Source organism: Lepidochelys kempii, chromosome 21 (assembly GCF_965140285.1).
Source record: "Lepidochelys kempii isolate rLepKem1 chromosome 21, rLepKem1.hap1, whole genome shotgun sequence".
In the NCBI taxonomy this organism is placed as follows: Eukaryota; Metazoa; Chordata; order Testudines; family Cheloniidae; genus Lepidochelys; species Lepidochelys kempii.
The window spans coordinates 13,506,527-13,533,593 of record NC_136400.1 but is presented as its reverse complement, the minus strand read 5'-3'; the positions used below and the strand labels follow the sequence as shown (position 1 = coordinate 13,533,593).

General features: G+C 52.2%; 1 protein-coding gene across 3 annotated transcripts; it reads left to right on the top strand.

The window, feature by feature from the left end:
- On the top strand, positions 1-26,550 carry CSF1 (colony stimulating factor 1). 3 transcript variants are annotated; one of them, XM_073319740.2, is made up of 9 exons: positions 1-227; positions 6,099-6,227; positions 10,673-10,735; positions 11,166-11,345; positions 12,504-12,681; positions 16,184-16,317; positions 17,039-17,094; positions 17,396-17,451; positions 18,669-21,946. In XM_073319740.2, exons 1-8 carry the CDS (start codon positions 153-155, stop codon positions 17,448-17,450), a joined length of 870 nt encoding a protein of 289 aa, XP_073175841.1. In that variant the 5' UTR covers positions 1-152; the 3' UTR covers position 17,451; positions 18,669-21,946. The 3 variants fall into 3 exon arrangements, with proteins under 3 accessions (XP_073175841.1, XP_073175840.1, XP_073175839.1); XM_073319739.2 differs by lacking the exon at positions 18,669-21,946 and adding an exon at positions 26,516-26,550 and having other exon boundaries at positions 2-227; positions 15,140-16,317; XM_073319738.2 differs by having other exon boundaries at positions 4-227; positions 15,140-16,317; positions 18,669-21,947.
- Positions 26,551-27,067: the final 517 nt, after the last annotated feature.

Sequence of the window (27,067 nt, the reverse complement as noted above, 5' to 3'; positions counted from 1 at the left end):
AGCGCTGGCCGGCGGCCAAGGTGATTTCCCACAAACCACATGCTCCGGAGAGGCAATAAAAGGGCCGAGCCCAGGAGAAGGGAGGCAGGAGACGGCCGCCGCTTCCCCGCCGCGCCGCGCCCAGTGCCGCTTCCTTCCCCGCGGCAGCCGCGATGGCTGCGCAGCTCCGCGCCCAGGAGGTGGAAGGCCCGCGGGCGGCGGCCCCGGCGGCCCGGCTCGGCCCCAAGGTAGGGGCGCTGGCAGATCCGGGCGGCGGCGGCACCTCCCTGCCCTGCCTTCGCTCCCGCTGCTTCCCCGGCTGCGCCCCTCGGCCGGCGCCCGCGCTCGGCTGAAAGCCCCGGGGCGCGCCAAGGGCGTTAGGCGCCTCGCTCCCGCCCGCCAAGGGCTGGAGGCGCCTAAGTCCCTTTGGGGCGCCCCCTCACCGTGCGCTGTCGTTAGGGGCGATTGTCGTTATTGGCGGGCCCGGGGTTATCGGGTGTTGGAAGAGGACGGTCCTGGCTGAGCGCAGTCCTGCAGGAGCAAACTCCGAGCGGCTCTCTCTGCCTTCGCCTGCCGCTCCTCCTTTTGCTTGCTCCTTCGCTCGGCTGGGCTGTGCCTTTGGATGGAGACAACAGGTCCTTTCCCCGCAGGCCCTCGCTCTTCTGCTCGCGCTGCGCGCTGGCAGGGCAGGGGCTTAAAGCTAAGTTGGGGCGAACTTTCCTCTGTGCGTTGTTTTGTAAAATGCAATGGGGGCTAAGCCGAGAGAGAGATCTTCATACCGGGGAGAGGGAGCGGGTGCACGCAGAGGCATGCACAAGGCTGGGAAGCCTTGTCACCTGTCTGGGAAGCTTGTCACAGCCTGGGCCTGACAAGGAGCTTGGGAATGGTTTGGCGAGAACTCCTCCCAGAGGACTCTGTTTGACCCCTTTGAGTGGGCTGCTTGCCTGGGATCCCCTCACCCTGTTGGAGTACGGCACTTAAAGGACAAGTCTATCTAGCTAACTAACTGTCCTAGGATAGGTTTGAGGGTAGCAGCCGTGTTTGTCTGTATTCGCAAAAGGAAAAGGAAGACTTGTGGCTCCTTAGAGACTAACACATTTATTTGAGCATAAGCTTTCGTGAGCTCTGTAGCTCACAGAAGCTTATGCTCAAATAAACTGGTTAGTCTCTAAGGTGCCACAAGTCCTCCTTTTCTTTTTGTCCTAGCATACTGATTCATCAAATGACCGACCTAGCGAGATAGATCAGAATACTAAGATCTAGGAGGATTGATGGCCCCTGGAATGGAATGCGTTACCTAGGGAGGTGGTGGAATCTCCTTCCTTAGATATTTTTAAGGTCAGGCTTGACAAAGCCCTGGCTGGGATGATTTAGTTGGGGATTGGCCCTGCTTTGAGCAGGGGGTTGGACTAGAAAATGATCTCCTGAGGTCCCTTCCAACCCTGATATTCTATGATAGGTAGCTAACTAGAACAGTATACTAAATGTCTGTCTGTCCATCTATCTATTCATTCTCTTAAGTCTTCGTATTCTGATCAATCTAGCTAGCTAGACCAGTATATTAAGATAAGAATGGATAAGCGGTTAGCTAGCTAGATCAGTGTATTAAGATCTAGTAGGAGAGTTAGCAAGATAGTATATTGATTGATCAATTGATCTATCTAGCTAACTCTCTTCCTAGATCTTAATATATTTAGCTAGCTAGCTACCCAATCCATCCTCCTAGATCTTAGTATATTGATCTAGCTAGTTAGCTAGCTAGATTGATTAATCGGTATACTAAGATCTAGGAGGATAGTTAGCTAGACAAATAGATCTTAGTATTCTGATCTGTCTACCTCGATCTTAGATCAATCCGTATACTATGGTCTATCTCTCTATCTATCCCCATACAGTGCATCTCTCTCTCTCTCATTATTATTATAATACAGTACATAACTATTTAATCTATTTTCTACTTATCTCATTTACCCATCCATTTATATCCCACTGGTTTCAAGAGAGTCACACCAGGGTTGCCCTGTGTTTTCCCTGTAGCCCTTGGAGGTTGGAGTGCCCTGGTTGGGGATCCTCTGCCATATCTCTAACAACTTAATGGAACTAAATCAGGGGGCCCAGATAACCTTCATCCAAGAATATTAAAGGAATTGGCACACGAAATTGCAAGCCCATTAGCAAGAATTTTTAATGAATCTGTAAACTCGGGGGTTGTACCGTATGACTGGAGAATTGCTAACATAGTTCCTATTTTTAAGAAAGGGGGGAAAAAAGTGATCCGGGTAACTACAGGCTTGTTAGTTTGACATCTGTAGTATGCAAGGTCTTGGAAAAAAATTTGAAGGAGAAAGTAGTTAAGGACATTGAGGTCAATGGTAAATGGGACAAAACACAATATGGTTTTACAAAAGGTAGATCGTGCCAAACCAACCTGATCTCCTTCTTTGAGAAAGTAACAGATATTTTTTTAAGCAAAAGAAACATGGTGGATTTAATTTACCTAGATTTCAGTAAGGCGTTTGATACGGTGCCACATGGGGAATTATTAGTTAAATTGGAAAAGATGGGGATCAATAGGAAAATTGAAAGGTGGATAAGGAATTGGTTAAAAGGGAGACTACAGCGGGTCCTACTGAAAGGTGAACTGTCAGGCTGGAGGGAGGTTACCAGTGGAGTTCCTCAAGGATCGGTTTTGGGACCCATCTTATTTAATCTTTTTATTACTGACCTCGGCACAAAAAGTGGGAGTGTGCTAATGAAGTTTGCGGAGGATATAAAGCTGGGAGGTATTGCCAATTCAGAGAAGGACTGGGAAATCATACAGGAGGATCTGGATGACCTTGTAAACTGGAGTAATAGTAATAGGATGAAATTTAATAGTGAGAAGTGTGAGGTCATGCATTTAGGGATTAATAACAAGAATTTTAGTTATAAACTGGGGACGCATCAATTAGAAGTAACAGAGGAGGAGAAGGACCTTGGAGTATTGGTTGACCACAGAATGACTATGAGCCGCCAATGTGACATGGCAATGAAAAAAGCTAATGTAGTCTTGGGATGCATCAGGCGAGGTATTTCCAGTCGAGATAAGGAGGGGTTAGTACCATTATACAAGGCACTGGTGAGACCTCACCTGGAATACTGTGTGCAGTTCTGGTCTCCCATGTTTAAGAAGGATGAATTCAAACTGGAACAGGCACAGAGAAGGGCTACTACGATGATCCGAGGAATGGAAAACCTGCCTTATGAAAGGAGACTCAAGGAGCTTGGCTTGTTTAGCCTAACCAAAAGAAGGCTGAGGGGAGATATGATTGCTCTCTATAAATATATCAGAGAGATAAATACCGGAGAGTAATTATTTAAGCTGTGTACCAATGTGGACACGAGAACAAATGGATATAAACTGGCCATCAGGAAGTTTAGATTTGAAATTAGATGAAGGTTTTTAACCATCAGAGGAGTGAAGTTCTGGAATAGCCTTCCAAGGGAAGCAGTGGGGGCAAAAGATCTATCTGGCTTCAAGATTAAACCCAATATGTTTATGGAGGAGAAGGTATGATGGGATAACATGATTTTGGCAATTAATTGATCTTTAACTATTCATGGTAAATGGGCCCAATGGCCTGTGATGGGATGTTAGATGGGGTTGGATCTGAGTTACTGCAGAGAATTCTTTCCTGGGTACCTAGCTGGTGAATCTTGCCCATATGCTCAGGGTTCAGCTAATCGCCATATTTGGGGTGGGGAAGTAATTTTCCTCCAGGGCAGATTGGAAGAAGCCCTGGTGGTTTTTCACCTTCCTCCAGCGCGTGACCCATGCTACAGAGGATTCTCTGCACCGTGAAGTCTTTAAACCATGATTTGTGGACTTCAATAGCTCAGACATAGGTGAGAGGTTTATCGCAGGAGTGGATGGGTGAGATTCTGTGGCCTGCATTGTGTAGGAGGTCAGACAAGATGATCATAATGGTCCCTTCTGACCTTAATATCTATGAATCTATGTCTGCCAGGATCACGCCTGACAGCACGTGGATCACAGTGCAGGAGGTCCCATGAGTGCCCTGCTCAGAGAAGGCATTGCTGTACCCTTCTGCATCTGTTCCAAACCCCACTGGACTTAATGGAAGGATCCATGGATCCAGCTCCCTGAAAGCATTTGAGTTCCAGGGTGGGAGGTTACAGGGGGAGAGAGAGCTCAGTGGTTTGAGCATTGGCCTGCTAAACCCAGGGTTGTGAGTTCAATCCTTGAGGGAGCCATTTAGGGATCTGGGGCAAAAATTGGGGATTGGTCTTGCTTTGAGCAGGGGGTTGGACTAGATGACCTCCTGAAGTCCCTTCCAACCCTGATATTCTATTCTAATTCTAAGCTAATGCCATAAGAACGGCTCTCTAGCCCAGGATCCTGTGTCCAACTGTGACAAGCATCAGCTGCTTCTGAGAAAGGAGCCAGAAACCCTCCACTCCTGGGTTAACCTTCCCCTGGGAATGTTTCCTCCCAACCCCAGTGAGTTCGAGGGTGGTTGTGCCATGAAGCAGGCAGGTTTGTAGCCCTTCCCAGCCTCTTGGTTATTTCTTTAGCATTTGCTTTTGTGACTCTGGGTGGTTTCATTATCCACATAAATGTCCAGTCCCTTTTGGAATCCTGCTAAGATTCTGGCTTCTCTGATACATTGTGGCAATGAGTTCCACAGACTAACTGCATTGTGTGTAAAAGAGTTCATGGAGCTAACACCTCGCCACTACTTATATGGAGAGACGTGACTCAGTGATGGGGCAATGTGAAAGGAGGTGCAAAGAGACGCTCAGGGCTGGAGTGCTGCGACATGGAGGGGCAGTGAGGGGTCCTGGAAAGGGAGGACACATTTGCAGCTGGCTCTGAGATGGATGGATTTGAGGAGGTCCGTGAATTAAGATTCCTTCTCAGGAGACGAGAAAGGGAAGGGAGAGATTGCAGGGGTGAGTGAGAGCTGGAGGGGCGGTGGGAAAGAGACAGATGGGGGAGCAGAAGAGGGGTTGGAGGAGGGAGGAAGAAGGGGTGCAAGCGTTGGGAGGTGGCGCATGAGAGGGGGTGAGAAGAGAATGTGAAGAGCAACGGAGGGGGTGCAAAAAGCAATGAATGGCTGAGTGATGGGGCGGAGAAGACAGGACGAGACAGCGACTGGTGGTGCGCTGGTGGCAGGAGCTGTGGTTTCCTGCTCTGCACGGAGGGGCTTGTACACACGTGCGTCTGTCAGCAGCCTGGCTCTGAGAGAGCAGCTCAGCTGGCCCCAGGACAGCAGGGCTGGGGAATTCCCAGCAGGGGCTGCTCAGCTGACCTGCTCCTCTAAGAATAGCAGACCTGGAGAGGGAGCGGGGGACGGGACGGCCAGCAGGGAGGGGAGAAGCATTCACAGACTGAACGCTTGGGTGCCACTAAAAAGGATTCGTGGCCCGAGCTCCTGGCACAGCAACTCGGGCAGATCAGTGCAGCTTGTACCCTTCCAGTGGAGTGCCACACGATGCCCACCTACCGTGCCATGCCCCCCCAGCACCACATGTCTCTTAACCATCTCTGCATTGCGAAGGGTGCTGACTCCAGAGGGAGAGAAGGATTTGTTGAGGTGGGGGAGGTTTAGATTGGATATTAGGAAAAACTTTTTCACTAAGAGGGTGGTGAAACACTGGAATGCGTTACCTAGGGAGGTGGTAGAATCTCCTTCCTTAGAGGTTTTTAAGGTCAGGCTTGACAAAGCCCTGGCTGGGATGATTTAACTGGGAATTGGTCCTGCTTCGAGCAGGGGGTTGGACTAGATGACCTTCTGGGGTCTCTTCCAACCCTGATATTCTATGATTCTATGATTGTATGGCAGAGAGACAGACAAACCAGGCAGTTCCTCAAGACGTACCAGAGAGAGGGGGAATCCATAGGGCTCTCCATGGGGGCTGGCAGCATTGTGCTACATCCACTGACTGGCACAAAGAGATCCACCGCAAAGGCTGTTTCCAGGGGGTGGCAAGGGGGTAGCCACAGGAAACAGCGCTAGGATGCTGCCCTGGAGCCTGCTAGCCATGGGGGCAGCAGGTAGCCCAGGGACATGGATTCTCTGATGGCAGGGGTTCCTGACAACTTCTCCCTTCCTCAGGTATGCCCGGTCTCCTGCACCCTGCTGACTTTCTTCCTCCTCGCCGCCTGCAGCATCCATGAAACCGAGCAGAAAGGCTACTGTGAGAATATCATCACCAAAAAGCACCTGGATAAGCTGCAGGAGCTGGTGAGTATCCTGCCCAGCCAGCATGGCTGGTGGGATGGGATCTGGAACATTAGGGGGTGAGGCTGGGGCCTGGTGCTAGCCAGGTGTCCATGCTAGGTGAGTGCGTGGTGGGCTCCAGGTCTATGTTCGACAAGACCAACGCCTCTGCCAGGTGAGAATGGTACCTGCTGAGTTTGATGCCTGAGACAGGCACTCATGCCATGGGAGAGTGACTCTAGGGGGCCAGATTAGCTGGGGCGGCAGGTTCGACCAGCCCCTGCCCCAGGTGAGATCAGTCTTTGTGCCCCACATGAATTAGACCGATGATAGGCAATCCAGAAGCAAAGCTCCCATACGGAGCAAAAAATCCAGGGGAGAGACCTATCAAAACAAGAGGGAGGTGAGCAGTGGTGATAGCTGTGGGAAGCAGAGATGTCCTCTGGACAGCCTCTCTGCTCACCGGCCTAGATTGGGCTTTGCTGTAAATGAGCATTGGCTCCAGCATAGAGGATGGGCCGGATCACTGGGATGGGGATGTGAACCCGCAGGCATTGGCAGGGAAGGAGTGAGGATGGAAGAGAAAGGGAAGGCAAATGTGGGAGAGATCGCAGAAGTAAGGAAAGAGAAGGATAGACAGGAGACAGATCGATATCTACCCATCTGTCATATCTGGCGGATAGATAAGATGCTGGAGTGGGGTAGGAATGCCTTTCTACCTGGACAAAACCCTGCCGACACAGTTCGCAGGGTGACGGGTCGTGCACAGGTGCATTCCAGGCTGTGCTGATTGCAGGCTGGTCTTTTAGGTGTGGGGTCTCCTGAAGCCCCAGCCCCACATTCCTTTCTTCTGCATCAGAAGGGAGAGGGAGACTTATAGGGAAGGCACTTCCTAGCCCTTCCTTAGAATGAACTCAGTCTGGATTGTAAACCTCGTGAGCATTTAGGAGGAGGATGGAGCCCTCGAGATCTGCAGCTGCCGAAGGGTTAACCTTGGGAATCTGGCAGTTCCCCGACAGGATTAGTTGCAAGGGGATTGACCCAGGAACCTTCCTGGTCTTCCAGTACTGGGAGGAATTCCCCAGCCTTGTTTCTTGCACAGCTGCTGCACAGCCTAACAAGGCTGAATACTGGTGGATGCTGCCAGGGCATCAGTGGCAGAAGGCAAGTACAAAGAGGGCACACAGGGCCAGTTGGCGTTTGGCAGGCCTGTTTTTTTTTTTTTTCTCCCTGGATCACAAATGATTTGTGGGCGGATCCAGCTGATTCGGGGTCAGAAATCAAAGGAAATTCCTGCGATGTCTCCAGCTCTCCCTCCTGATTCTCACTGGCTGCAGCAGTGGATGTCCTTTAAGTTAAAATTATTTAGACAAATTAGATGTCTTCAATCACCAGAGCCTGATGAAATGCATCCTAGAATACTCAAGGAGCTGACTAAGGAGATATCTGAGCCATTAGCGATTATCTTTGAAAAGTCATGGAAGATGGGAAACATTCCAGAAGACTGGAAAAGGGCAAACGTAGTGCCCATCTATAAAAAGGGAAATAAGGACAACCCAGGGAATTACAGAGCAGTCAGCTTAACTTCTGTAACCGGGAAGATAATGGAGGAAATAATTAAGCAATCAATTTGCAAACATCTAGAAGATAATAAGGTGATAAGTAACAGTCAGCATGGCTTTGTCAAGAACAAATTGTGGCAAACCAATCAGATAGCTTTCTTTGACAGGGTAACAAGTCTTGTGCATAGGGGGAGCGGTAGATGTGGTCTATCTCGACTTTAGTAAAGCTTTTGATACTGCCTTGCATGACCTTCTCATAAACAAACTAGGGAAATACAACCTAGATGGAGCTACTATAAAGTGGGTGCATAACTGGTTGGAAAACCATTCCCAGAGAGCTGTTATCAGTGGTTCACAGTCATGCTGGAAGGGCATAACGAGTGGGGTCCCGCAGGGATTGGTTCTGGGTCCGATTCTGTTCAGTATCTTCATCAATGATTTAGATAATGGCATAGAGAGTACACTGATAAAGTTTGTGGACGATACTAAGCTGGGAGGGGTTGCAAGTGCTTTGGAGGATAGGATTAAAATTCAAAATGATCTGGACAAACTGGAGAAATGGTCTGAAGTAAATAGGATGAAATTCAATAAGAACAAATGCAAAGAACTCCACTTAGGAAGGAACAATCAGTTGCACACATACAAAATGGGCAATGACTGCCTAGGAAGGAGTACTGTGGAAAGGGATATGGGGATCATAGTGGATCACCAGCTAAATATGAGTCAACAGTGTGACACTGTTGCAAAAAAAGCAAACCTCATTCTGGGATGTATTAGTAGGAGTGTTGTAAGCAAGAGAAGTAATTCTTCTGCTGTACTCCTGCGCTGATTAGGCCTCAACTGGAGTATTGTGACGCCCAGAACTGGACACATTTCAGGAAAGATGTGGACAAATTAGAGAGAGTTCAGAGAAGAGAAACAAAAATTATTAAAGGCCTAGAAAACATGGCCTGTGAGGGAAGATCGAAAAAATTGGGTTTGTTTAGTCTGGCAAAGAGAAGACTGAGAGGGTACATGAGAACAGTTTTCAAGTACATAAAAGCTTGTTACAAGGAAGGAGAAAAATTGTTCTTCTTAATCCCTAAGGCTAGGACAAGAAGCAATGGGCTTAAATTGTAGCCAGGGCGGTTTAGGTTGGACATTAGGAAAAACTTCCTACCTGTCAGGGTGGTGAAGCCCTGGAATAAATTGCCGAGGGAGGTGGTGGAATCTCCATCGCTGGAGATGTTTAAGAGCAGGTCGGACAAACACCTGTAAGGGACGGTCTAGATAATACTTAGCCCTGCCATGAGTGCAGGGGACTGGACTAGATGACCTCTCGAGGTCCCTTCTGGCCCTATGAGTCTATAGCCTTATTAATTAGCCAGGGCCCCATTCAGATCTTGCACTGCCATCACTTCATGAACGTCATGGGGTTAGTCCTGAGTCACACCAGGGGGAGTGAGAGGAGAATCAGGCCCCACGGAGTTGGCACGGGGGCGAGTGACCGGGCAACCAGGCCACTGCCCTGTAAATACTGCGCTAATGATCCAGATGTGGCGCTACCCGTTGAAGCGCTTAGATACCGTGCCAGGAGCCAGGCTGTGAGTCCAGATGGTGTGCCACCAACCCAGCATTCAGTCACTAATCCAGTTGTTGCTGCTGTCCCAGCTCTGACCGAGTCCAAAGTCGAATGTTCCCTAAGTTGGATGGCTGCCACCATCCTCATTACTTCGGGCACAAAGGTCAGAGTCAGGCGCGTGAAACCAACTCGAAGATAGCAGGGCTGATCAAAGGATTTCCCTCCTGTGTTCTCCGGACTTCTGCAGCGATCACAGCCGCGCACCCCATCCCTGGCCCGCCTCAGCCAGCTCTACTTTGTATCTAATAAGCGTTTGCTAGCAACCGCCTCACCGCAGGCCCAGTGGATAATGAAACAATTGTTCCCAATAATACATGCTCTCCTGGCAGCCCTGTTTTTTCCCAGCCTGGAACGCAGACTCAGAGTACTCCCCGGAGGAGAGCTTTTCGTCCTGAAATTGGAAACCTCTGTCACTCAGGGCCTTGGTCAGATGTGGGCGCTGTTGCACTCGGCTCCCCTGCAAAGTTATTCTGCAAAGTGCTGAGTCAGCATGTGAAGAGCCAGGGGGCAGCGGGGTTGATTTTTATGGCCTTTTGCTTTCCTCTGACAAGGCAGATCCTGGCCCCCGATGAAGAAGGGCGACTGCCTCTTGTTTGTTTGGACGAGGATTGGGAATGCTCATAGCCTCATCAGGGCTACGCCTCTTCACAGAACTGCTTGTTCCTTCATTATATCTGTTTACCCTCTGGACCTCCAGTGAACTGCATGGAATAACATCTCACAGTTATATTGTGCCTTCCAGCAACAAGGATCCAAAGCATGTTACCAAAAAAAACCCCTGCATCCACTCCTAAAATGCAGCTGTGTATGGGGTGATGAGCTGCAGCTGAGTGACACAGGGGAGAAAATTTTGGCCAGGACATTAGGGCAAATTCCTCTGTGACGAGAGATACTCTGTAATCATGAGCATGTCTGCAGAGCAGGGGCGGGGATCTGGTTTTAAAAAATGATTGAGTGGAAGAGTGTATTTAGTATGTGTTCAAATGATTGATAGATGCTGAGCTGGATCTCTAGTCCCAGGAAGTGAACCTATAATGCTCGGGAGCCCTGTACATAGTGCATGGAGTCCCGTCCTGTGGTGCTAACAGCCCCCTGGCTTCAGCCCTTGTATGGTTCCCTGCACTGATCCTATCCAGAGCAGCTGGGTTCATCCCACTCTGCAGATTCTCCTCTCTGCAGGCCCTAGGGGCTGGTGCAATTATCAGGTGCCTGCTTAAAGGGGAGCGGCAGCCTGGCTGGATTCCTGTTAAGGGGCTGCAGTGTGACTTTATGCTTCTCTTTCGCAGATTGACTCCCAGATGCTGATGTCCTGCCACGTCTCCTTTGAGTTCATTGATGAGCTGCAATTGGTGAGTGGACTTTGTCTGATCAGCTGCTAGCCTGAGCCTAGCAATTCCTCGGGATGGCAGCTTGTGCATTAGTCCCAGGGATGGGAGGAGCTGTAAATCCAGAGGGGAGTCTCAGCAGCCTGGAGAGAAAGGAGGGGCCTGTAGCCTAAGCCTTCAGAGAGCTGGGCTTGATTTCCATCTTGGTCACAGACTCCCTATGTGATTTTTGGAAACTCATTTAATCGCTCCATGCCTCTGTTTCCCTTTTGCAAAATGGCGGTGGTAATTCTTCCTTAAAGAAGGAAGCTCTTTGGCCCACTTGCTGAAGTGTAACTGACTTCCCTCACACATCACCTCTGAACTGGGGCCTTGGGAGGAAAGCCAGTATAACTTACACACAAAGGGTCAGTTCTGTATTGCAGCCAATAACCTGTCCATGTTTGCGTCCCAGGGTGACCCCATCTGCTTTGTCAAAGCGGCTTTCCCTCGGCTGGAGGACATCCTTGACAAAATGAAATTCAAGAAGAACTCCGATAATTTTAACAAGACAAAAGATGTGCAAAACATGTACAAGAAAATCGACGAGAATGAAGTTCCGTGCATTGACGACCAGGATGATCATGAGCGCGAGGTACATTCTGAGAACCAGCTGCGGATCCGCAGGTTAATGGGCACAGGGACGAGAGGAGGGCTCGCAGCCCTCAGTGGAATGGAGCAGTTTGGTTCAGGCTGGTTCCTGCTGCTCTAGGAAGCTGGGTGGATGTCCATATTGGGAAAAGACTAACTCCCAGAGCACTGAGGGTGACCACGTGGACTCTGGAGGGTGGCCCCTGTGGATGATGTAGTTGGGGTTGGTCGTGCTTTGAGCAGGGGGTTGGACTAGGTCTTCTCTGATGATCTTCTCTGATTCTGTGAAGGCGTTCCAGGCTGTGTCTGAATATGTGACCGGTGGTTGCTGATGTGAGGTTAATGATCATTCCCAGCCACTGGGCTAATTAAAGCTGGAGCTGGGGTCAGAGGGTCCCCGGCCTGGCAGATGAAAGAGCAGAGCAGGAAGTGCAAAGCTGGGAATATTCCCAGCCTCCCTGGCTGTCTGCTGGAGCCTCCCCTGTGAAAACAGCAGCCTCAGGGGCTCTCGAGAGACTCCCAGAGCCACACTGGTGGGGGTGGGGGGTGGGATCCTGAGCGGGATGGAGCGGGATTCTCCGCATGCACGCAACCACAAGGACTTACAGGACTTTGCTATGCAGCCTCAGATGTATCAGACTCTGCTCCCAGCAGAAGGCCGTGACTTTGGCTGTAGACTGCTCTAGGCCAGAGTCACCCAAAGGGCCCAAGCACCAACTGGGTCACCATCCGAGCTCAGTCTTTTCCCTAATCTTTTTCTACCTGCGTTTGCTCCTGCCAAGAGCCCCTGGAATCCCAGCCTGGGTGTAAATGGGCCTGAGCCAGCTCTCGCTGGTAGAAGTGACCAATCTCCCACTGATTTCAACGGGAGTAGGATCACACTGAATGGGCCCGATTCTGATCTCATTGGGGGGGACATGGGAAGACTCCTCCCATTGATTTCAATGAGAAGGGGATCAGGCTCAGTGGTCCTGATCTTTCCCTCAGACCGTGTTTACACCGAGCAGTTTCACTGATTGCCATAGAGCTGCGAGGGGAGAGTCAGACCGTGTGTGGTGCCTGGTGCTTCTAGCGATTTGGCAATTGTAGGACGAGGGGGAGTTTGACCCAGTTTCTGCTCTCTGGGTTGTCTCCCAGCTGCTGATCCCTGCTCTCTGCTTAGCTCTCCCAGGCCTGCTCCAAGGAGTTCTCCATGCCTCCCGAGAAGATGCTACAGCTGGTGAAGAATTTCTTTCACCGAGTTATGGTCCTCTTATCCAAAGATGTGGATTTCAAACACGATTGCAGCAAAACCTACCAGAAGTGTTCTGATGCCCCGAAAAAGGAACTGCCGTCTCCAGGTAAGAAACTAGGACAGCTGATCTCCCCACGCCACCTCCTCTTGAGCAGCATCCTCTAGCACCAGCCAGGGCAGTGGATTCACATGCCTGATCGTTGCGAAGATTTATACCATTATGAGACTGCAGCTTTTACACAGGAGCATGCTTGTGTGCGTGCGAGCGTTTGTCCCTGTGTCACGGAGTCCCTGGGCGATGCTCTGGAACTGCTCCCCATGAAGCCAGTCAGGACTCTGGGGCAGTCGCCTTTCTGTGAGCAGCCTGTCTTCGGGACACACAGCTCACACAGCTTCCACCTTCCTGGGTCTGACCTCGGAGCATTCAGCATCCTCTGCCCCTCCGTGCGCTTCCCCCAGCGAGTCCGCTCAGGCGGGGCTCCTGGGGAAGCCAGAGGATCCGGCACCCCAACTTTGCAGTCAGACGTGACTCTCAGCCAGCCAGTAAAACAGAAGGTTTATTAGACGACAGGAACATGGTCTAAAACAGAGCTTGCAGGTGCAGAGAACAGGACCCCTCAGCTGGGTCCATTTTGGGGGCAGTGAGCCAGACAACCCCGTCTGCACTTCACTCCATGTCCCAGCCAGCCCCAAACTGAAACTCCCTCCAGCCCCTCCTCCTCTGGGCTTTGTTCCTTTCCTGGGCCAGGTGGTCACCTGATTCCTTTGTTCTCCAACCCTTCAGCTTTCACCTTGCAGGGGGGGAAGGGCCCAGGCCATCAGTTGCCAGGAAACAGGGTGTTGGCCATTCTCTGTGTCCAGACCCCTGCACACACCTGCCCTCTCGGGCCCTGCAATGATCATACACCCTTACCCCACCACCTAGATACTTAAGAACTGCCTAGGGGAAACTGAGGCACCCCCACAATATTCGGAGGAAACGTTAAGAACAGGCCCACTTCGTCCCACCCTGTGAATGGGTGTGCATATTGTTTGCGGCATCACAAGGGTGTGTATACATATTGTATGCTCACATGCGTCCGCACTGGATTGCACCCATGTGCCTGTCTTTATGACTGTGCTTCCCTGTGTGTGTGTTCTGCATTTCTCTGTGCATGCATGTATTTGTGTGTGCGCGTGTGTCCATTCGTGTGACTGCTGATGAGGGAGAAAGCTCCAAAGTTTCGGGTCAGAGCATAGGTGCTGGAGCTAGGGGTGCTGTCGTACCCCCTGGCTTGAAGTGGTTTCCATCCTATCCAGGGTTTACAGTTTGGTTCAGTGGTTCTCAGCACCCCCCACTGTGCAAATTGTTCCCGCGCCCCTGGGTCAGAGACAGGCCCCCAAATTGGGAAGTTGTTTTGGAAGTGGTTTTCTCACTCTTCGCTCTGAGAAGCGGGCTGGATGGCTCTCTAGGGCTGTGAGTTTGGCTGTCGTACTGCAAATACAACAACCTCGTTTGCGGTATTTCTGCCGAAACCAGGAAGTTCGCAGGCAGGAGCAGAAATTAGCAACGTGAGAAAAGCTCCAAGAAAACCTCAAACCTGACTCAGCCAGGGCTGCAGGTTTGGGGCCTAGTCGTTTTTATCTGCAATGGCTCGTCTGGGAGTAAGGACGGACTTGTGGCTCGGGCCCAGCTCTGGGAGGCAGGACTCCTGGCTGCTCTCTGCCACCGACACACGGGCCAAGTCACGTTCCCTCCTTGTGCCTTGGTTTCCCCATCTGTACAGTGGAGAAAATTTTCCTGGCCTCCGGCTACCTGGCTCTGATCAGGGGGGCGGCACTTGGTCAAGGCAGAGTGGAAGATGCAATGCTCTTATCTGTCCCTGCGGCCTGCCTGTGTCCGGGTCCATGTTACATGTGATATGTTTGCATGCACGCCAAGAAGAAGCTCCCATCCGTCCTCCCCACCAGTAGGATCTGTCCTGGGTCTTGTGACTGAGACGAGGGGACTCGGTGAAACTAACACTCCCCTCCCACTGATCCTGTTGCTTGGGCTGCTGCTGCTGGTGATGACACGAGCCTCAGACCCTCCACTGCCTCTGGACAAGGGCCTGCCGCAATGTGGACGCTGCCTTGCTTGGGCACACTAACAATCACAGCCCCGATCTCCCGCCGGCCCTGCCCCACCACCTCTCCCTCTGTCCCCTGGCCTGCTGGCTGTGCGCCTTCTTGACCCCTTCTTTCTCGCTAATCGCTTCCACTCCCCAGGGCACGGGCTGCTCTCTGTGCGCTGCTCGCGGGTCTGCATCTCGCAGCCTCTCTGGGCAGCTCAGTTCGCCTCACCGCTCCCTCTTTTTGCTCTGCCCGCCGCTGTCCCCCCCCCCCCCCTCATTCCGGACTCTCTCTTCCCTGCCTCCTGTTTCACTTCGGCCTCGTTTCAGTGGCTCTGACACCAGCCCACCCAAGCTAAAGCTGGGTCCTGGGGCGGGGAAAGGGATTGAGCTGACCCTAAAGGCTGTTCCCTGCTCTTCCTGGAGGCTGGTTACCCTATGGCCTTTCTCTCTCTCTCTCTCTGGTTCTTTCAGGTGTGGTGACTGACCGTGACTGCAACTGTCCATCCCCAAACTCCCCTCGTGAGGGACCCCAAGCCTCTCCCCACCCAGCCTTGGCCACCAAGCCCTTCCCTTCCACTGTACCCGGCCTGGGCAGCAAGGAGGCGGCTGCCAGCACCCGCCTGGCCCACAGCCAGCCTGGTGCCATGCAGAGCCCAGTCAAGTCAGACAGCAGCGCCAAGCCCAGGGTATCCAGGAGCACGCACCAAGCCCTGGTTGCTCTGGAGATCCAGGGGGTCTGGGCTGGCATCTCTGCCAGTGTGTCCTCACCACCAGCAGACCTGGAGCTAGCATCAGCATCACAGGGACCTGGCAGCGCGTCTGTCCGCACAGAACCACTCCTAGACCTAACCGAACCTCCCAGCCGGGAGCCCCCTAGCACCGACGATGTCTTCACCTCCCCTTCCAGCCTCCCGGCCTCTGGTGGAGAGACGCTACAGAGGGAAGAGATCCATCGCACCAGGACAGAGGCTGAGCAAGTCCAGGCATGGCCGACTGGGCTCAGATTGTTCCTCCGCAAGCCTGGTTCACCGGACTCCTCCCCCAGCGCCAAGCCGACCCAGCCATGGGCAGGAGAAGACATCACCCAAGCCAGCTGGGCATTCTCAGCAGCAGAGCTGAGCACCCACCTGATAGATCCCAGCAGTGCCGATGCCGGGTCCAGCCCAGCCCTGACATCCGAAGCAGCGGAGGCCTCGGGAGCAGACCCCGGTGGCCGATTAGTGACCCCCCTGCACAGTGAGCTGTGGCCGATCCCCTCTCTGGGCTCCGAGGAGCCCCTCTCTGTAGTGCAGCACCGGTTCTCCAGGATGTCTGCTACCACTGACCGCCCTACTGCCCCAGAGACGCCCCCTGGGGGGAGTCCTCTGCACCCAGCAGGGCAAGGCAAAGCCCCAGACGTGCAGCGCACCACGGAGCTCCGAGGAGAGAGAACAGGGGGGCTGCCCAGGTTCAGAGAGCTCGACGACAGCCTGGCGGGGCCCATCCCTGACCTTAACATCCTTCCTCCGAACACAGACCAGCGCAGGAAGGAGGCGCAGCCCAAGGAGACCCAGCGGGAGGTCATGTCCTATGTGCTGGTAGCAGTCCTGGCGACCGTGGCGATTCTGCTGGCTGTCGGAGGCCTGCTCTTCTACAAGCATCGATCCAGGGTAAGCGCCTCACCAAGCCACCCCCACCGGGACACGTTGGCTGGTCCCAGCTGCTCCCAGGGCAGGCAGAGGGGTGTCTTGTGGGCAGTGCCGGCTAGTGGGTTAAAGACCCATCCTCTCTCAGCCCCTTCCTGTCAACCAAGTAGGTGTGCGCACCTGGGGAAAACCCCACCCCACCCAAGCTCTGAGACAGTGTCTCGAGTGGTTAGAGCTGGAGGCTGGGAGTCAGGAGGCCTGGGTTCTGTTCCCAGCTCTGTGAGGTGGCTTTGGACAAGTCACTCCCCCGCCCGCCCCAAATCGCTCTCTGCCTTAGTTTCCCTCGCTGTAAAATACCTTGCAGGGCACACTCATCAGGGACTGAAAAGCACTGAGGGGCTCAGGTGGAAGGGTAGAGTGTGGGGAGAGCAGTTCTCGTAACTAGGAACGTCCCATCCCCCTGCCCCATGGGAGTGTGTTTGGGGCTATGACTGCAGTGGGGGGTGGGGCCCGGGGGGGATGTCTGGGGTGGGAAAGACTCCAGTCCCAGCTATTCACCCTGGCTGCCACCTCCCACAGGAGAGCCTGTCTGTTCACCCCCTCCCCCCCCCCCCCCCAAGGCACTGCTCACTGCAGGGAGAAGGGGATAGAAAGGGCTCAGGAGCTCCCCCCCTCATGGACAGCACAGACCCCTACCTAGGCTCCCAAGCAGTCCAAGACTGATCCTTCTACTTCCCTCACACAGACCCAGGAGGGACGGCTGCAGCGGAGAGGGAATGACCTAGAAGAGCAGGAGGGAAGGTGAGAGGCTGTGACCTAGGGCTGCAAAACTGGGGCTTCTCCTCTTCTGGGTCTCAGTGGGCTTTGTGGCCTCTTCTCTGGCATGCAGTGTCCTATCCCTCTGGCCTCCCAACTTGGAGCGCTTGGCCCAAGAGCCTGCTGCAGACCCAGCCCCTGCATGGCCAATGAGTGGCTGCCTGGCAGCAAGGGGCACTAGGCATCCCCCCCTGTGGGGCACGGGTGGGCATCACCAGCTGAACCTTCTTCCCGCATTCAGCCCCTGGCGTTGGTTTGAACCCCTGGATATTGCTTCTCTTTGCAGTCCGCTGAATGGAGCGGAGGAGCCTCTGGAGCTGCAGGCGCAGGGCGAGCTATGAGGTAAGGTGCTCCACTTTATCCGGACGACAGCCCCCCTTTAAATCAGGCCCCACTCCTGCAGCCTGGCACAGCGGGGGGTTCGGAATGGCTCACGCAGACCCTGGGGTTAATATTCAGCCAGGCACCGAGCACAAGGCTGCCAGCTTATTGCTTGGCAGCTTAAGCACCTGGAAATTGATTCCAGGTTTCCTAGCTGTTGTACAAGGCCCTTAGCAACGGGGAATTTAATTGTCACCGTCTGGTTCCTGTCTGGGACCCACATTCAGTACGGGCAGAACTGGGCGTAAGGCCATTAACCTGGATCGGGGCTGGCAGGGGTAGATCAGGCTTCTGCCAGCCAGGGATCTGTTCAGCTGGAAAGGGCAGTTCTGCTCTGAAAAGTGGCTCTGAAATTGTCCTCTACCTACTCCGCAAATGCGCTTCTGGGGGCATCTGAGTCAGTGCTGAGTTCCAGCTCGGGTCGCTCCTGGGAGCCCTGACAGGGCCAGCCCGGCTAGGGGAGAAGGGTCTGGAGTCTGTCCCTTGCTGTGCATTGGCAGAATTGGTTATTAAGTGCCAATGCCATTCCATGACCCCGCTGCAAACCCGCTGCTGGAAATGGGGCTGCACAAGGGTGACCTAATTTGGCCTGTAGAACCTTTCTGACAAGTGATGTGCAAGGAGAGAAGAGCCCAGCGGGACTCTTGGATCCCAGGGGAGGGGAATCACCTCTTTCCTTGTCAACTGGGCAGGTTTGTTTGGGCGTGACTGACTCTAAACACAGGGCCACGTGATGCCGGTTTTGCAGAGCCAACTGCCCTTGACATCCCCCCCCCCCTTAGACAAACCCAGCAGCCTGTAACCCTCTGATAGATGCTGACCCCCTGAGCACCTTGTTCTGCAGGCTGGTTTCTTCCTACCCAGCTGTATACTTTTAGCTATTTTAGTTTCAGTTTAGTGCAACCCAGCATGAAGTGTCTGTGAGCCAGGTAAACAACCCCACCTGCCAAAAGGCTCCACTCCTGCAACTGGAAGAAGCTGGGAGCCTCTGGCATAAACAGTGAATGTCGGTGAGCCCAACCGCTCCCTCCTGGGTAAACATTTAAGCTTGGCTGGGCATGCTCCTGCTTCCTGCGTTCAGCAGAATCTCAGCCCCGCATCAGCCACGCGTGCCCCATCCCTTGGAAGTCTCCCTGCAGCAGCCGATGTCACCGCCCTGATTTCGCTCTCCTTTCCAGCTGGGCCTTTCCTGTGCCAGGAAGAGCAACGGCTTGAGGCTTGGATTCCGAACCCTCCCTTTTGTGTGGGATCTCAGCCCCATCTGGAGGAGAATCTGCAGCAGCTGGACCCCTCCTCCGTCGTCCCCAGTGCCAACGATTGTCACTTGCTCTCGCTCTCTGCTCCTCTCTGCAAGGTCGGGAGAGACTGAAAGATCTGGAAATGGATGCTGTTTATTTTTGGCACTGGCGCCTGGGTTCCACGCTGCCCCATGCCCCGGCCAATCCCACCCCTTGCTCTCTAGCTACTGGCAAGCCAGAGCAGCCTGCAGGACCGCCCCAGCAGACCTGGCACCGGGATGGACAAAGTTTGGCTCTGTTGAAGGGAGATAAACAGTCCTGCGACTTGCGTTGTCTGATCCTCTCCAGCCTGGAAAGGGTTAGGTGGACTCCACAGAGAGTTAGGATAGCGTGACGCTGGCTCCTTCAAGGGCTGGCTGTGCCTGCCGTGGAGGGCTCAGCGAGAAGGGGCATGCCTGGGCAGGAATGAGAGGACTCTGCTGAGCCTGCCAGGTTGTCATTGCTCCCTGCATGCTCTGGGTCGGAGTTGGATGCAGGAGGACAGGAGGGGTGGGGACTGCGGTCTGGGGTCTCTTTCTTCCCGCTTCTTAGACCAGCTCCATCTCGTGACATGGCAGAGGGAATCCTCTGCTTTTCGGAGAGGCTGCCACCTGGCTGCGAGCGGAGTCTGCCTCTCTCTCTCTCCCCTGTCTGCCCCAGCACGGTGGCCTTTGGAATGATCATCAGATGGCCCCTTTCAGGAGTCGTTTTTAACGACCTGCACGAGCCAGCATCGGTCCCCTCCATGCCTCGAGGCTGCTGTGTCTGGCTGTCTGGCCCCGGAGCCCTGATGGCGTACTATGCAATGCTTGCCCTCTCTCCTCTCCCCATGCCCTTCGCTAGAAGCCTGTTGGCTCAGCATATTGGACTCTGGGATCGGTCTCTGACCTTTGGGGTTCCCACCCCTGCAAAGTGTGGCCCTGTCCCCTCTCCCATCCCCCTGCACTCCAGTGAGAGGTAGAGGCCCTGCAAAGAGAGGAAGGGGCACCCTCATTTTAGGGGAGCCTGCTCCTTCCCATACCCAGGACATGCTGCAGAGTGGGTAATAGGGGTACAAATTGGGGTCCTGGATCCCAGCCCCCAAAGGGAAAGAAAACCTCTACACTGTGAATTTTAACTCTCTCCTGCTTCCCCCTGAGCAACAGGGGCTGGCTGGTGTTAGGGTTCGTGCCTACCGCTCCTTTCCCGTACACTCAGCGGGCCGTCCATCCTTCTTGTGCCTTCTACCCTTTCATTCCGTCCTCCTCCCCCCCATCCCCTGTCCAGGCATCCTGCTTGTCGTGATGTAGCTGATGACCCTGAGCCGGCCTCAGGTTGGGAGAACTGCCTTTATGCATTAATATATTGGAGAAATCTCCTTCTCCTGTAAAGTATTTTATTGGAGGGAGCGGGCGTGCCCGGCGGTGGGAACTGCAGGCGGTAGGTCACGGCCGGTGGGTGGCTTTCTAACGCAAGCTGGCCTTGTGTTCCGGACTGGATGTTTATGACTGTGCTTTAAGAGACTGAATATGTCTCGTTCTGTCAAGGACTTTTTATCCAGTAACATGGGTGCAACAGACCAACGGGCCTTTGATCCTGTGTGTATATCTCAGTAGGGTCATGTGGGGTGGAACTCCTTTACCGAATTACGTTGCATGGAGATCATTAATGCCCCCTGGAAGTGACAGCCCTGTGCTAGCTGGCGCGGTCCGTCTACGTAGCTCCGGTCAGGAAGTGGGACATGGGCAGACTTCAAGCTGATCACAGCTCGGCTCATCCCTGTCTTTAGTCACCTCCTGGCTCAGCTGTTAAAACGCTGGGGAGCTTTGCCAGCCTTCTGTGCTGTCCCCATGGTACCACTGAGGCTCAGAGGTTCAGGCCCATTCTGAGCTTAGGACAGATCACACAGCGAGTCAGCGTCAGGGCCCGGAGCGGGTCCCACAACTCCCAACTGCTCAACCGGGGTCCAAGGGGCCACCGGAGCTCCCATTGCGCTGTTGACATGCCCCCTTCCTAAATCTTGGCAGCCCAGTCTGCAGGGGGCTCCAGACAGCCTCGGTCACCTCCACTCCCCGGGAGGAGGGCTATGCCAGCCCCCTCTGCCATCACCTGCACTGGTGGCCCATCCCGTTCAGAAATGAACCCCGTTGGACCACTCAGGCCTCACAGTTGCCTCCAGCCTCTCTCTGATCTTGGCTCCCCCCTCCAGGACCCTCCACCACTGGGGAGAAGGCGTTACTCTTCCAACTGAGCTGTGCCCTCCCCTCTCTCCATCAGACCTCCTCCCCCACAACCTCGCCATTGTCTTGCGCCTGCTATGGGCCTGCTCTGCATCATATGGCAGAAGAGCCCACATTGGGCCGGATCCCCTGCTGGAGTAATTCGGCAGAGTTCCCATTGCCTTCAGCAGTTTACACCAGCTGAGGATCTGGCCCATGACATCAAACTTTGCTGATACTCAGCATCTGATCTGATTCTAGGGCCAGATGCTCAGCAGGTGTAAATCAGTCTAACTATGGGACTCTGCTGTTTGGCCCCCAACTTGAAGACGGGGATGTCTCTGCTTTCAGCGATAAATGGTTTATTTTTTTAAATGGCAGGAGAAAACCTATTTAAACCCTGTATTTTTAAATTATTAATATGTTTCTTAAAGTATATTTATTCAGTCCAAAGGCACATTCCACTTCCAGTACGGCGTGCGATTGTGGTGAGATATACACACAGCTCAGGTGTCAAGGGCACAGAGAGTCTGATTCGGATCTCATGTACCCCTGTGTAAACCAGGAGTAATTCCACTGAGTTCAGTGGAGTCAGATGTAAATAGGATCAGAATCATGCCTGTAAAGTCCATCTGCTCGTCAGCCTGCCAGACCTTGGGTTGGCGTCAGCCAGCGTATCTCTATGGCAAGCTGTGGATCTCTGGCAATTTACTCTAGGGCTAACAATCCACGGTCTGACTCTGTCTACTAGAGCTATGCACCTGCCATGTCATGTTATTCCACATATATTAGCCGATGGGAGAGTCGCTCCCAACAAAGGGGGTTATTGTTTTGGTCCCAACTGTGTTGTTTGTGTGTCTGTTTTTTTTTTATACTTCGAAATTGTGAATTATTTTATACAAAGTCATTTAATAAATAATGTCTATTTAAAAAAACAAATAGAAACCAGCTTGTGTATTTAACAATAATAATAATAAACACGGATGTGTGGCACTTTGTAACACTTGGGTAGTGGACTTGTGCTTGCTGGTCATTGTGAAGCACTCACCCTGCTCTCAGCCTTGGATTTAGTTGGGGATTGGTCCTGCTTTGAGCAGGGGGTTGGACTAGATGGCCTCCTGAGGTCCCTTCCAACCCTGATCTTCTATGAAGGGAGGCTGTATGTCTGGCTCAGGAGTGAAGCATTCAGCTCATGTTGTTACCAGGTCAGCCGAGCAACTTAGGTTTGTGTCTATGGCCAGCTCATTGGGGCAGGGAGCTGGGGCTGGAGGGGTTGATGGAGAAAACCATCCTTTAAGCGGTCTTCAGCAATGGGGGAGGCTTTGGATCCCCATGATGACTAGATTTAGGAAAGACCTACCTCCAGCTCCCAAAGGGACGCTCTGTGTTTCTGCACCACTCAGTGCAGTGCGGTAACTCCATGCCTGAGGCTCCTGTGTGAGTAACACAATCTGAATAATTGTAATAACAATGGAAATCTTCAAGACTGAAGAATATTCAGGAGTCAGGATTTAAGACAACCTCGTAACTATTTGAGAGTGGGGGAGACAATGTCAGGGCAGATTACCCCATATCTGCTGCAGGAGGGTTCTGACACCTTCCCCTGAAGCAGCCGATGCTACCCACATTCATGGAGACAGAATACTGGGCTAGCTGCATCTTGGGTCTGATCCACTCTGGCAATTCCTGTGTTCTTATAGGAGCTTAGATACCCCTATGATGGGTGCCTTCAAAGAATCCTACATAGACAGACAAATCACTATATTAAGATCTAGGAGGATATCTAGATGGATAGGTACATAGATAGATCATACTAGGAGCTGACAGATAGGTAGATGTGGTGTCTGGAGAGAGAGAGGGAGACCGTATACAATAATGATGGTACAGCTGGGCCTCCGATACCATAGTTCTGGGAGGATCCGCAACCTTTCTCCAGCCAGCACCTGCAGTGCCTCATCGGCCTTCAGAGGATGGACGTACATTACGAATTTGTTCAACCGGAGTGAGCTCCAGAAAGCAGTCTTCCTAGCGACGCAGCCCCGAGAGGAGAGGAAGGATAAATTCAGTGTACATGAGCTACTGGCTGGAGCAGAGTGAGAACCAGTCAGATCCTGGGGCTGATAGCGCTTCCCTCTGGTAGTTTTATGGGGCTTCAAAGGTTGTGTCTTTGATTAAGTGCTTTGATGGACCGTTAAGAGAGAGAGCAGAGGTTCGCCCCTGACTTTGCTCTCTTCCTGTTTACATGCCTCAGGAGCTCGACAAACTGAACATAGGAGCCCGGGATTAGCCTTCCCAAACTGGGCCACTTGCCTATCAAATCTGATATCCTAGCTCGGACCACAGCCTGTACTTGATGCTTCACTGGAAGGTAAACTTCGCCAGCCCCCGTCCTGCATTTAGTGCCCAATCCTGCTCCCACTGAACTCAAAGGGAGCTGGATCGTCCTTTTAGAGCAACTGGGCCATGATGATCACCAGGAGGGGATGGGGAGAAAACTTGCCTCAACCTGTATAGGTGACCAGCTTGTGCCCTGGAGCATGAGGTTCCATTTCCCTTTGTTATCGTAGCATGGAGCCTTAGGAGCTGTGCTCTGAAGGGACATGAAGAAAAGGCCACTCACCCGTAAGTGACTCAATGATTTCCTGTGACAAGGAGGTCAGTTTCACTATGCCTCGCATGAACAGCTCGAAGAGCTGTTTCCGTTTGCCGGTGCTAAGTCTGACAGGACTGAATTCCACCAACTCCGTGCTCGTTCTGTTGCTATGGTACGAAGCAAAAAAAAAAAAATTCATTCAACCTCCAGCAGTTTTCATACTTAGAATCAAGTTTCCGCTCTTGCTGACCGGGTTAGGGAGAGGGACGTTTTATCCTGCGAATTCCACAGAGTTTGCACATCGATCAGAACGTTCCCCCCATGCCGGGGTGTTTTGCGCTGGGCGTTTGGGTTTGGAGCCTGGTGTGACGGAGCAGGACCCAGGGACCTTGAGCTCCGCCTCCACTTGCACAGGGGCTATAGGATAGCGCTAGAAACTGGCTGGGTCGGGGACCAGAATGAATGGCTTTGGGAAGGGTGGTGTAATGTGGAGGAATAGGGCAGTATCCCTTTAAAGTTTGGGATCCCTTTAGTGGTGCTGACTGTGTGTGGAGGAGACTCTGGGGGGGTGTCTCTGTGTGTGAATAGTTAAGGTTTGTCCACACAGGAAGCTATTCTGGATTAGCTCCTAGAGTAGATTTTGTGCAATGGCTGTTGTGGTCAGTTTCCCTATGTAAATAAGTCCTTGGTGACCATGGCTATTTGAGATCCAGCCATGCCCCTGGGGTTTGTCTCAGATTGTTCTGGTGTGTGAAAAACACTAGGCCTAACAGCGAGGCTCCACACCCTGGAGCCATGGGGCTGCGCTGCCCCCCAAGCTGGGGAGCTTTCCGTTTCCTTCCCGGCTTAGGTTGATTTGTTCTGCTGATTGCACAGGATCCCTTGAGGAAAAGACCTTGCTGACAGCCATGGGGTTGCTGGCCCCTTCAAAGGGAGTCAGGGCCCACCCTATCCATGAGGACCCAATTTAAAGGGAACAAGCTCAAGTAGGCAGCTAACTGACTAAGAAGCACCTGGGCCTGTTACAAAGCCATCAGGGCTAATTTGCATAGAGGCGCTTAACAGGAGCACCCCCCTAAGGGAAGGCAGCTGCTGTTGTCCTTGCTGCCAGTGCCTGTTAAACTCTGCAAGTGGACAGGTCAAAGCCTTCAGTAGATGGATCTAGATGGGGAGAAGCTGAGTAATCCAGCTCCTGGAGGAGAGCTGGGGACTCCTTAGCTGAGGAGCATGAGTTGATTTAGCTGATGACCTAGCTCTGGGAGGAGGGCTGAGGACCCCTGGTTCAAGAGACTGAGACTGTGAATTACAACCCACCTCCAGCAAGGAGGACTGTGCACCTCCTGTGGCCAGGATGGAGAAGCCTGACCAGAAATCCCCTCAGCCCTGAGAAGGGGAACAGTGTTGAAAGACTCTGGGTGCAAGTGTCTTATTTCTGAACCCTGAGGGAGCTGAGGGTGGGGTTCTTGCAGAACCACACTGTGCCAGCAGTGGTAATGATTTGGGACGGCCCCCCTCTTACACTGGTTGTATGTTTGTTTCCTGCTGAGTCATTCCACCCATTGTTCCCAGGCTTAATGAAAAGTGAGGACATTCCTGTGCATTATGAGCTGGGCTTTCTTTAAACAAATTGCAGCAGAATTGTAACCTGGAATCTAAACTGACCACGACGAGGGCTCTGGCCCTTTCGGTGGGGATGCTGTTCTTCAAAATGGGACCTTAGTATAACAAAAATGATGATGACTGCCTGAGTCTGCAGGCAGCCTGAGAAGATAGCTGTCTGTGACAGGAGTGTGTCTTGTTCCTGTTCACCTCAATGGAGTGTTTAACCCTGAAGTCTAATGATAATGTCTAATGAGCTCTTTAGCAGAAATATCAAACGAATGTGCTGTCATGGTAGTAACAGATATTGCAGTGGCATGCTATGGGCCAGCCAGCTCCTGTTCATGGCAGCTTAGGCGTGTGAGGAATCCAAACCTTTGTCCCCTCCAAATTCATAGTCAGCCCCCAACACCTATCTTCAGTATTGGAACTGGAGATAATGCCTCCTTCAGAATACCAGAAACCTCAACTGCCTCCTAGCTACTGAAATCACCTCCCACACAGTCCTTGGTTGCAAAAGACTCAACTGTCCCCTGAGCAGCTGCCGAAACCTACAGCTTCCGCCCCCTCCCCCGCGACAACTCCTATGATACAGCTAGTTTTGCAATAAAAAAAATTTAGGGCTGTTGATTAATTGCAGTTAACTCACGTGATTAACTCAAAAAAATTAACTGATTAAATTAAAATTAATCGTGATTAATCGCCCTGTTAAACAATAGACTACCAACTGAAATTAATTAAATATTTGTGGATGTTTTTCTACATTTTCAAATATATTGATTTCAATTACAACACAGAATACAAAGTGTACACAGCTCACTTTCTATTATTATTTTTGATGACAAATATTTGCACTGTGAAAAGGAAAAGAAATAGTAGTTTTCAATTCACCTCATCCAAGTACTGTGGTGCAATCTCTTTACTGTGAAAGTGCAACTTACAAATGTAGATTTTTTTTTTTGTTACATAACTGCACTCAAAAACAAAACAATGTAAAACTTTAGAGCCTACAAGTTCACTCAGTCCTACTTCTTGTTCAGCCAATTGCTCAGACAAACAAGTTTGTTTACATTGACAGGAGATAATGCTGCCTGCTTCTTATTTACAATGTCACCTGAGAACAGGTGTTCGCATGGCACTTTTGTAGCTTGCGTTGCAAGGTATTTAGCATATCCTGCACGTAAACATTCATATGCCCCTTCAGGCTTTGGCCACCATTCCAGAGGACATGCTTCCATGCTGATGATGCTTGTTAAAAAATAATGTGTTAATTACATTTGTGACTGAACTCCTTGGGGGAAAATTGTACGTCTCCTGCTCTGTTTTACCCACATTCTGCCATGTATTTCATGTGATAGCAGTCTCGGATGATGACCCAGCACATGTCCGTGTTAAGAACGCTCTCACTGCAGAATTGACAAAATGCAGAGAAGGCACCAATGTGAGATTTCTAAGGATAGCCACAGCACTCGACCCAAGGTTTAAGAATCTGAAGTGCCTTCCAAAATCTGAGAGGGACGAGGTGTGGAGCATGCTTGCAGAAGTCTTAAAAGAGCAACACGCCGATGCGGAAACGACAGAACCCGAACCGCCAAAAAAGAAAATCAACCTTCTGTTGGTGGCGTCTGACTCAGATGCTGAAAATGAACCTGCGTCGATCCGCTCTGCTTTGGATCTTTATCGAGAGAACCCGTCATCAGCATGGACACCTGTGTGCGATTTGCTGGGGAAGGAATAGTTGCCTCTCTGAGCTAACGCATGGTAGGTTTACAGGAGGTTTGGGGAGCTCTGGTCTTGTCCAGGAATGGGAAGAGATGCTTTCCAGCTCCTGACTCCTGTGGCGAGTCATAGGTTCTGAGGGCAGACGGGACCACGGTCATCACCTAGTGTGACCGGCTGTATAGCACCGG

Coding starts and splice junctions, on each gene's coding strand:
- CSF1 (XM_073319739.2), top strand. CDS start 153: ATGGCTGCGCAGCTCCGCGCCCAGGAGGTGGAAGGCCCGCGGGCGGCG. Junction 228..6,098: donor CGGCCCGGCTCGGCCCCAAG/GTAGGGGCGCTG, acceptor TCCCTTCCTCAG/GTATGCCCGGTCTCCTGCAC. Junction 17,095..17,395: donor CTAGAAGAGCAGGAGGGAAG/GTGAGAGGCTGT, acceptor TTCTCTTTGCAG/TCCGCTGAATGGAGCGGAGG.